Genomic DNA, 10957 nt, shown 5'->3' with positions numbered 1-10957 from the left:
AGAAGTAGCATACACACTGGACTGGTCGCCAGTGGCAGGGCACATATAGACAATCAATCATTCACTCTCACATTCATACTTACGGACAAACCGACTCTCCAATGAATGTATCATACATGTATTTGGAATGTGGGAGGAGACCAGAGTACCCCGAGAAAACCCACGCACACAAACACTTTATAAAACATGTTTTTCTTTATTTTCTAGACCATGTATCCCACTTTTAAATTTAAATAGTATTATACCGTATTTTTGCTCTATTTTTTCATCTCCAGGATCCCGCTTCCTGGCCCATGTCTCTTTGCGCTGCAGATGTTACAAAACTGCAATCCAGGAATCTGAAAACAAAGAAAAAGAAGTAAATATGAGGTTTGATACCGCATATACTGCCAATGTGTTATTATGCGTGTGTTCATACGGTTCCTGTGGACGGTAAACACTCCTTGTGGAACATGTGTCTGCAGTGGAACACCACCACGCTGAAAGGTTTGGCCATCTCTGAAAGTGACGCATGCGTCAGATACGGAATGCTGCCAATGGTGGAAAGCCGCATGTGGGACTCACCTGAGGGTAAAATGGTCGCGTGGCACGACTCGCAAATGTTCTCTTCTGCAAGGAAAGCAGAGTAATGTTGTGATTGGTGAGATTTATTTGATGCGGCGTGTGCGTCACCGCCATAAAAAGCACGCGCACCGTCAACCATGATGCCTCTGCTCTGGGTGCGATGCATCTTCTGAAGCAGAGACAGTGAGTCGGCCACCAGGATCTTCTTACATCCCTCCCTGAGAAGAATCTTCCATTCCAGGAAACAAGAAGTTGATTAAGACACGACACAACATGGCCCTCAGGTACGCTGCTGACTCTACGAGCATCAACCTGCAGGTTGTAGTCCTGAAGGATTTTCACGAGGGAATCTCTGAGGTTGGGGATCTCCATGTCCTCCTTGATGCGATGGATGAGCAAAATGGGATCCACATGGGTTCCGATGTTGTTGAGAAGGCCTGTGATGAACGCTGGAGACGAACAAGATATGAGCGTGGTTCCTTTGGTGGGATGCAGACGAGGGGTTATGGATCCATACGTGGCTTGTCGATGGAGTAGGTGATGAGATCCTCCCAGAGTTCGGCGTCATCCTGCTCTTTGGCGAACTCGATGGCCTTGTCCACGTCCTCCAGCTCCTTCATGATCATCTGCAGGGCTCGTTTGCAGTTGCCCATCCTGCCTGGAGACACCACAAAAAAAGTGGTAAAAAGGCTTTGCTACACACCCTAAAATGCACCATTTGACACAGCTATGCTAGTGTTGCTAATGTTTCTATTGATACCTACTGAGCAGGAAGACGGTCTCCTCCACAAAGTGTCGCTGCTGACAAATCTCAAGAGCCTGACAAACACAAGAGGAGATTGACGATGAAGATCTGCAAGACCTGGTGGTGTCTTCTGTCACTGAAGTATCACGACCTTCTCAAGAGGACAGTGGGTGCTGTCTCTCAGGAAAGGCAGGAGATTGGGGCGGTCGTACTCGGCGTACAGGCCGATCTGTTTCTCGTGATACTTCTGGCCTTTGTGGTGGTCTCGCTTGAACAGTTTATGGAGGTACTACAAGCGTGAGGGGAATAATAAACCATGTTAGGAGTAGAAAATTATTTAAAATGTCAATTTATGGAGGTCTTAAGTCACCACATGGAGAAGCTCAGGCCTGTCTGCAAGCTCCTCCACCACCTTGTCGATCTGACGGTCGCAAGAAGATAAGAAGGATTAGTGTGCATTAGAATTCTTTTTAGCAGATGAAAAAGAAGAGCACTCACAGATATCTTGTCTTCGTTGTCAAGCAGCATGTCAACGGCTTTCTGCAGACACACTAACGTCAGTCAAACAACCACAAAACCACCGTGAAGACAAGCACCAGCACCTCTCTGTCAAAGTCCATGAGGAGGACGATCTTGTCCTCGATGGACGAGAAGAGGTCGTGTTTGTGGATGAGCTGGTATACGTCTTTGTGCCTCAGCCTCAGGTAGATCTCCAGGGCTCTGTCGTAGCGCTGGTCGTACGTGTACCTGGGATCAAAACAACGATTATTCACCACTTGGAACATCTTGCACGCAGTTTCGTGGTTCAATTATCGCTCTATTGTGCTTTTGACTGCCATCGAGGATGAAGATGCAGCCATTTGTGACGTATTGAGTAGTTCCTGGCTCCTTCTTACAGTTCAGCCAGCGTGGTGAGCAGGGTGCTGTTGGAGGGTTCCTTCTTTAGGTGGTCGATGACAGCTTGAACGATGGCCAAGTTGTTGTAAAGCTCGCCCGGCCACTCCCGGATCAGCGTAGCAAAACCCTGAGAAAGGAGAGAAAAAAAAAACTCTTAAAAAATATCTTAAATGCAAAGATGAATAAACTAGAAGTACCTCGTAATCCGTTTTGAGGAAGTCATGCAAGATCATTTCATAGATGGCCGGTCGGAGGCGCAGGTCCCCTCGAGGTAAATACTGGCTGATGGCCTGCAGTGGGAGTTTTAACGAGTTCACTCAAGTCTTCGCACCGCAGGGCGATTTCATCCTGACCTACCTTCAGCTGCCCGATGGTCTTGAATCTGTACACCTCATTTTCCCACAATTCCATATTTTTCCCAAGGATCTTTTGACACTTCCTGCATGCAAACACAAATAAAGACGACACCTGATGACGCACACACTGAATGCCACACACCACTGTGAAATGCCCCGCTGTTTCCCCCATCTAAAAGCAGTCACAAGCGGCTCTGTCATATGAAAAAAATAAAAAAAAAGCAACAGAAGACAATTAATTTCGATAAGATCAGATAGATTGCAGTCCTGCGTGAGACATTGCATTCACAACAGAAAAAAAAGTCACCTTGCAGCAGCGTCGTAGTCGCCTTTCTCCACCAAGTGATTAATGTAGGCCATCCCAATCTTCTGCACGTCATGCCTCTTGATGTTTTTGAAGCTGATCTCAGCCGCCATCAGCGCTTCCTGCCCAAAACGGAAAAAAAATGAATAACGTGGTGACCATGAAAGCGACTCAACCTGCCACACAAACCTCATATTTCTTCTTCTCTAGCAGCCAGTCAATATGGTCATCCTGGTCACGCTCCTTGGCCACCACGATATCTTTGGGACTGATGATGTAGAAGAGTGACTCCCCCTCGGAATGTTCTGCTTATGGAAAGAGATTGAGTGCGTCTACATAACGATGACGATTGGCGCTCATCTCTCGGACTGACAATCCTCCTCACCAAGACGGTAGTCCCGACACTCGTTCTCCTGGTAGTTGCGTACGGTTAAGGCATCGGAGGAGATTTCCTCACAACTCTCGGGGAGCGGCTGGATGATGTCCAGGCGGGGCCGGGCGAGGAACTCCTCATCCTGCTCGAGTGCACCAAAGAAAGGTCATTTCCAGACTTTGCGGACGGAAGAACACAGCAGGGAAGAGAAGGGCTACCATGTGCTCGGGGTTCTCCTTCACAAAGAACAAGGTGACCAGCTGATCTGCCAGCGGCGCCAGCCCACTGATGAAGAACTCCGTCTCGAATGCAGAAACTGAAAGCACACGAGGACGTGATATGGGGCACTTCCAGACGCTTCTGATGTTTTTTCCTCACCTATTTCCACGTAACGACTTGGCAGGTCTCTCATTTCAGTGGGATTGCGCTCTTTCACGACACAAATCTGCATAGAAAGAAGAAGAATTAGAGATGGATGACCACGCTAGACTGTGATGTCATCACCAACCTTAATGGAAGTCCCCCAGCCCACCACGAGGGTGGTGTCGTCCTTCCAACACAGGCTGCACGGGTACATGTCAGGTCTCAGACTGACATTGTCTCGCAGCACGTTGGTAATCCTCTGTTTGGTGCTGATGTCGTAGATTTTGACGCCCTGAGACACAAACAGCGCAGCAAAAATGAAATATGATGACATATTCCCAGATGATTATGACGACAGCGGGGGCTCCTACCACATTGTTGGCCCACGCTATGAGGTTGGCTCGCCACTGGACGTTTGTGATGGTGCCCTCGCCTTCGTGCAGCAGGGAGGTCTTCCAGCGATTCATCCAATTCCTCTCATACAGGAGAATCTTCAAGAAATAAAAAGGTCAGACTTCAGTTCATGTGAAATGAGCTGGAGTGCAGTTGCGTCGGGCCACCAGCAGATGGCAGCATATGAACAGCTGATTTGGAAGGGATGCTGCATCATGAGACAACTTTCTCTTGTTTTCTATGAAGATGGTTGCAATAACCTAAAAGCAAAACAACGCAATGTAATTTGAATATATAGGCATAAAATAATAAGCAGAATTGGTTGTGTAGCAGTAGTATGTCTAGGCAAATTCCCTGTGATGTAATGAGTACTTATTGCAGGTGTTTTACTACAGACACATATATAAATATACATATGCATAAATCAGCAAGAAGGTCAGGCGAAGGTCCATGCGAGTTCCGGGCTTCTGCAGCTGAGCTATGTTAATAAACAATCCGAGCCGACAAAGAGATGATACCACAAAAGAACCGCTGAGGCAAAAATTGAATTTTCTTTTGACAGGACGCGGCTCCCGTCGAGGCGTATCGATTTCCGTGGCAGGCACCTCGCGGAGGCCTTCACAACCCGGCGAGTGCGAGAAATCGGCGGCAATTCAAAGAAAATGGCAACGCGGCGCTCCAACAATGGGCCTGGCGAGGCAAACATAAGTTGCGTCGCCTCAGCCCTCTGTCAAATAAATGTCAGGAGACTTGATCTAAAAATACTTGCTCCATGTCGCAGTGTCAGTTTATGGCTGCTGCTGAAGGCATTTAGTGAAAGCTATACTAAATACTCTCACTGGACACAACATTAGGCACACTGGCACAAGCCCAAATGATGCTGTGAGAGTTTTCATTTTTCCATGTGTCATGAGGGGGTGGAATTATTAGAAATAATGCTGAATATACTTAATAATATGCCAATATGAATGTGCTGGATCCTGCAGGTACAGCTATGGTCCATCTTATCTTCTCCAGTGCCATGAAAAAAAAAGAGAAAGCTTAAAAACCTTCCAACTATGTACAATTGTTATAATGATCCATTCTGTGTTTGTGCCAAAACATCTTTTTTAGCCTTTCCTTGAACGCTGTTGATCGGACAGCACTTTGTGAAAATGGGCACCTCTCCCGAGAGCACTCCAGCAAGAAGCTTTCACGGCAGACAAAGACGCTGCGCATCGTTTTTAGCCACGCTCAAGTGAGTGAGTGCGCCCGCCTGCGATGGGGACGAATGATGGGAGACGACGGGGGAAAATGCCTAAAAAGTGCCAAACGATAAAATAACACAGTTTAAAAAAAAAAAAAAAACATTCCAACCTACCTTGTTGCCGCCGGTGACAAACTGCTTGTAGTTGGATCTGGAGAAGTGGGGGTGCAATGCCACCACCTGCAGGACAGATTACACTATTAACATTTGGCTCTTCCGCTCCTATCGTGTAATTTGATTCATGTTTTGGAAACGCAATATGCGAATAAAAGTCCTGAGTCGGTCGCCACTTGGCCGCTTCTACAAGACGCTGGCGTGTGTGAGGGCGTGTTGGGATCTTTCAGCGTTCCCATCGAGGGCCACATGCTGTTCTCAGGGAATGAAAGGATGCAAAGGCCGCTTTCATATTTTGATAAGCAAGCCATGCCGACAGTGCAAGAAATGATACTTTGTGTATTTCAAGAAAGAAACTGCACTAAAATGAAGTAGGAATACATGTACATACATAAATACATAAATGTCAACCTTCTCCTTGAAAATGTTCTTGTGAAATGTTCTTCATTCTTTATTTCTCTAAATATCGTGATTTTTTTTTTAAATATTTCAAATTGATGCTCCTAAAATTGCCACAAATGGTCTTTGGCCTGCAGTTTGGACACCGCTGCCACAGAGACCACAAGCCCTGATAGACCGGGACCAGAAGGTCCTGTTCCTACAAGATGAGGATGTGGGTGCCACCGCAGGCAAGGCGGGTGAACCGTGTTGCCTAAGTGACCAGGATGGAGGAGGCGGGGATCAAACACGGATCCATGCTGAGCCCATGCCCTCCTATAAAGTCTATTTTACATACCAGGGGGCCTTTAAGCGGACTGTGATGGATGCGTGCGTCTCAGTACTTTTGTCCATGAAGTATCTGCACTTACTTTGATGGGGCAGTCAAAGTTCTCGTGGAATCCTTCTCTCGTGTAGAGGCCAAAGACTTGAACCTGAAAAGAGAGAAAAGGTGAATAACTCAGCATCTCTGCTTTAATTGCCGCCTCTGCAACTCGCCCAGGCCGTCGAGGAAAACCGCAGCCAGGAAAAGACTTTTGATTTGTTCCACAGGGTCGCCAATTAGTGGACACCTTGATTCCGTACAAAAAACAAAAACCCGGGGGCTTCGGAAGGAGGTTTGCTAATCTTGGGCTGGCCTCAGCTGGCTGCAGCCACCTCTTGTGCTGGAAGAGGACGGCGGAGTTGCCATTAGTGCTGCGTCTTCACGTTCCAGCTGGAAGCAGAAGACGCCCAGCTGGGGAATAACTTCATATCCTGGCAACATCTCATCGGCAATTAGGGATTAGGTTAGATTTGTAAGGATTAGAAGAGCACCTGACCCACGTGAGCACATCTTGACGGGTTAATGATGAGACAAGATAACCGAGAGGAAAGGAACGTGGCGAAGAGCTCGATGAGCTTGGACACATGCCTGCATCCTACTCAAGGGAATTTAAGTTGATAGATAGCATGGAGATGAAATGATCGCACCGCTAAACCTCCCCAAAATGATTTAGCCAAAGCATTAGCATGAAGTTGGATAAGTTGTGCCGATGAAGACGGAGATGCTGCCGCTGGCCTCAAGGCTCAGTAAGCAGCAGCGAGAGATGAGCAGGAAGATCTCACCTTGCCATCCTCGGAGCAGATGCCCACGTGCTCCCCACTTTCATCCAGACTGATCTGGTTGATCTTCACCGAACTCTGCGGGGATGGAATACATCAAAGTACAACTTCAACACCCGTCACTGCACTTTATTGTGAAGAGAAAGTAGCAAAACAAGCAGTAACAAAACTAGTATAGTGCTTTATTTAGCCATTGACGCGTGCTAGCATGCTAGATGTTAGCATTCCCGAGCGTTCATATAATTGAATAAATCATAAAATACGTATAAAAAGCTAAGCCCTGTTTGAGTAAAGGTGGGATACATTATGGCGGTCTACCACCATGCATTTCCAGTAATTACATCGTGTTTGCATTCAGACAAAGACTTATATTGTACATACCCAGGTGTACGCTAGCTAATGATGTCCTTCTAATTAAGGAAATGCAGCAATAATTAGACTGATAATAAATAACAATAATAATTATTCATAAACAATCATTTGAATTTAAATATATGATGTATTTGTGACTATACTGATAAACACATGATATTGCACCTGGTCTACCAAGAATAAGAAGATGTAGCAGGAGGGATGAGTGATCAGTAATCAGACCCCGCAGATAAGTTTTTCCAAAAAAGCGACTCATGGAGTTAGTTAGGAAAGCGTCTTTTGGAGACGTCTTCTCATCTTCTCATCTGAGAGCCCTCACAGGCAAACTACCGAGAATAAGAAGTGTTATGATTTGTTTGCGTCCTGCCGAGGTTGCCCCGTGTCATACTCACAATTTCAAACTTCTGGGTGACGTTTCCTTGGACGTCCAGCAGGAAGACCTTTCCAAAATGTGTCCCCAGCGCCAGGAACTGTGCAAAAAAACCAATCCAGACGTGTAAATCCAGCTAACGCACACATTTATTTGTTGAAGGGGCGATGGCTGATAGGTGACGGCTGTTGAAAGGGATTAAATAAAAAGTATTTCCTGACAGGAAAAAGTGAGGATTGGCTGAGCTTGGAGGCAAAAAAGTGTGAAATTGCCCGGTTTGGAAAAGCCCTGTTTATTAAGTCAGGCAGTGTGAAATGGTATTTTCTTCTTCTTAAATTAAAATGCTTAAGCATAATAAATGCACTGTACATCTGACTTATTCCTCCCCCCTCCCCGCTAAGCAGAGGCTATTATTTCTACTCAGCAGCAAGTGGTTTGGGTGTGTGTCTGCTGTGGGAATAAATGCAGAAAGTGTGTGCTTTTGGCATTAGATTAAGTGTGTCGCCTGGTCCTGGTCCTAATCCTGGCCCCCCCCCTTCCTCTCCCCTCCCGTCTCCGGCAGCATGTGCATGTGTGGCGAGCCCACCATGCTTCAGTGCAGTCTATAATGAAATGCTTATATTTACAGGCACAGCTGAGCGTGTCACACAGAGGCCCCTGCAATCTTCACAAATAAAATAAGCACAAAAAATAAAGAAATAAATAAAAAAAGAAAGAGGGTTCAAGCCTTGTGAGGCGGAGCAACTTTTAAAAAGGGATTTATCGGGATGGGATTGTTCAAACGAAAATCCGATTCAGACGCTTAAAATATGAGGCAACATGCGGCGGGGGTGCGTGCGCTCGTGGCGGCTGGGCGGGAGTGGGGAATTTTGGCATGACGGCGTGACCACAGTGGCGTGGAAATTTTGTCTTATATCAAATGTAGGATATTACTCTTTTAAAACAAGTTAAGGAAACTTGGCCAGAAAAAAAACACATTTGTCTGGAATGATCATAAACAGTTCCACTCCAGTCCTGTAGGTGGCAGCCATGCATACTAAAACGTGAGTGCCGACTCAGTGACCTCCTGACCCCTTGACCCCGATGAAAGTGTATTCTTAAAAGAAAAGCAAATAAATTCCTATATTTGAATTAAACTATACAAAAAATATAATTAATATTAAAAAAATACTATTAATCTAAAAGTAATCTTAAATTGGAAGGGTCCGTCTTCATAGTTAGGGTATGTCTGGATCTTACCATTAAGAAGATTAAGGAAATGAAGAAAAATGTGTAAATATGTCCTCTCTTGGTGCCCTATTGCTCTGTCTCATATCCCACTCCCGTTTCATAGAATATGTGACGTTTATTTTTTTTTTTGCATGAATGAATGAATGAACAAACCTCCCTGGCGGAGGTAACATGATGAGAAGAAAAGGATCTGCCGCTGAGGAGAGAAACAACGGCCTCCCGCTTGTAGAGGAACGCCCTTTGACCTTTACCTTGTCATGGACGGTCATACAGCTGGCGGCGTCGGTCTGGAGGATTTCCGTCACGCCGTTGGAGAGGCGCTCGTATTTCAGCTTGGGCTCCTCCTCGCTGTCCTCCTCCTGGTTGACAAAGTCGACTCCTGAGATGCTTTCTTAGGACAATATTCATTACACGCACAAGATGATACTTTTGGGGATTGCTATGGTATGCTGTGATGTACTGTACATTATAATGTGTATTATTATTATTATAATGATTGCCATCATCTTGTGTGAAATGCTGTGCTATCATTTCCATTTTCTCCCGAGCGGCTTCATCCCCGCCAAAATCCCCACATTTGGTCTTCTCATAAAGCAAAACTTGAAGTATTCCGGCGGCACGAAGCAATACTTGCGGGGCCGGTCACAGCCTGAATACGACTCCCAATTGGCTTTATAAGCGATGCTGCACAGTCTGAGGCTGCCCACAGGGTGCATCAAACCCCAAACATTGTCTGCTATTATGTCCTACTGAGTCAGAGGGGGTGGGTTGGGGGCGGGGGGGGGGGGGGGGGGGGACAGCGTGGAAAAAATGTTATTTTCAAAAAAACAATCCTTTCCCACTCAACAATGCCATATCTCGGCTATTTCCTGTGTATTATGGTTGTGAGATTCTTTGATGCGAGGGCATTTGTCACGGGCAGCGCGGCCGTATCCAACAACAAAAAGGCTAAATGTTTCCCCTCAGAGAGAAACTAGCTAGTTTCAAACTTTTGCCATCTGCTGCCTGCCCGGTTATTTGTCAGCCACTTTTGCAATATTTTGGTGGGGAGTCACAGTCAGTTGAAAGCGAGGCTAACACACTTTTTTTTTTTTAAGCACCCAATAGACAGCCAGAGGACAGATTTACTTTACTGAAAGTCCACCATGAAGCATCTCTTGTGTTAGGCCACATTTCATTTATTCATTGATTGCTTTACATGCATTGGTTCACCCGTTTCTTACGGTACCAAAGTGGGACTAGCAGCCCCAGTCAATCATAATCCCTAAAGAGACATCCACAGGCTTGCTGTATCTAGTGACAGTAACTATATTTGTGATATGCAAATGACGATCACTCACATGATGATTCTCATTGTTCTTACCTCGGATTCATCCGTGAAGTCATCATTGGATTTTCTGCTCTGTTTGCACAAAGAGATGAGCAAAGGCTTCCATTGAATTCAACTTGACATGAATAAAACACATATGCAGCCAGACTCTATATTGTCCATGGTATGAATGAGAGTGTGAATGGTTGTTTGTCTATATGTGCTCTGTGATTGGCTGGCGACAAACCCAGGGTGTACCCCGCCTCTCCCCCAAAGACGGCCGGGATAGGCTCCAGCATGTCCACATCATGGATGTGCGCAGCTTTGATATGACACAGAAACGCCTTAGAGTAGCTGTGTTAAAGCTAGCGCATATACACAATATAGACACACACTTAGATATTAAAGTATTATCTTAAAGCAGCATGTTTTATAGGATAGTAGGTGTATTCAACTGCTAGTTAGCATCGCCTGTCAATAATATTAGCAGGCTAGCCTTACCTCTTCCACCACTTCCGCCATGATTACGCCGCGTATCCGGCTTTAAATATATCTCACCGGCTTGAAAACCTGTTCTTTGAAGCCTGCAAAAGCGGAATTATGTTCCCGGCATGATAAAAACAATATTAACGTCACGGAACGCGGTAATAAAAATGATGCTCGTTAGCCACAGACTGCGCCCCCTGTCATAAGTTGAGTCACATGACCGAGACGCCGGCGCAAGGGGTTGTGGGAATCGTAGTTATTCCGCGCTGTTGTGTAAATCCGGCCTTTATGAA

At 45.8% G+C, this 10957-nt stretch overlaps 1 protein-coding gene across 1 annotated transcript; it reads right to left on the bottom strand.

The window, feature by feature from the left end:
* Positions 1 to 7: 7 nt before the first annotated feature.
* Positions 8 to 10881, bottom strand: LOC131108522 (vacuolar protein sorting-associated protein 41 homolog). Its single transcript, XM_058059530.1, has 28 exons — positions 10680 to 10881; positions 10233 to 10271; positions 9121 to 9228; positions 7662 to 7739; positions 6901 to 6975; positions 6165 to 6227; positions 5356 to 5421; positions 3974 to 4093; positions 3748 to 3894; positions 3618 to 3684; positions 3458 to 3555; positions 3252 to 3381; positions 3056 to 3171; positions 2870 to 2988; positions 2564 to 2645; positions 2404 to 2496; positions 2206 to 2333; positions 1912 to 2056; positions 1808 to 1849; positions 1680 to 1730; positions 1461 to 1598; positions 1329 to 1383; positions 1082 to 1222; positions 877 to 1013; positions 694 to 793; positions 565 to 609; positions 419 to 498; positions 8 to 338 (listed from the first exon to the last, which is right to left on the bottom strand). Exons 1-28 carry the CDS (start codon positions 10698 to 10700, stop codon positions 258 to 260), a joined length of 2565 nt encoding a protein of 854 aa, XP_057915513.1. The 5' UTR covers positions 10701 to 10881; the 3' UTR covers positions 8 to 257.
* Positions 10882 to 10957: the final 76 nt, after the last annotated feature.

The sequence above is a fragment of the Doryrhamphus excisus genome, chromosome 21 (assembly GCF_030265055.1).
Source record: "Doryrhamphus excisus isolate RoL2022-K1 chromosome 21, RoL_Dexc_1.0, whole genome shotgun sequence".
NCBI lineage: Eukaryota > Metazoa > Chordata > Actinopteri > Syngnathiformes > Syngnathidae > Doryrhamphus > Doryrhamphus excisus.
This window is presented reverse-complemented; position numbering and strand designations above follow the sequence as displayed.

What these genes read in the sequence shown, in the direction of transcription:
- LOC131108522 (XM_058059530.1), bottom strand. Translation starts at nt 10,700, where the DNA reads ATGGCGGAAGTGGTGGAAGAG. An exon ending in TCTGCTCCGAGGATGGCAAG is followed by an intron (nt 6,228 to 6,900) that starts GTGAGATCTTCC and finishes CTCTCTTTTCAG; the next exon opens with GTTCAAGTCTTTGGCCTCTA. An exon ending in ACTTTGACTGCCCCATCAAA is followed by an intron (nt 5,422 to 6,164) that starts GTAAGTGCAGAT and finishes TCTGTCCTGCAG; the next exon opens with GTGGTGGCATTGCACCCCCA.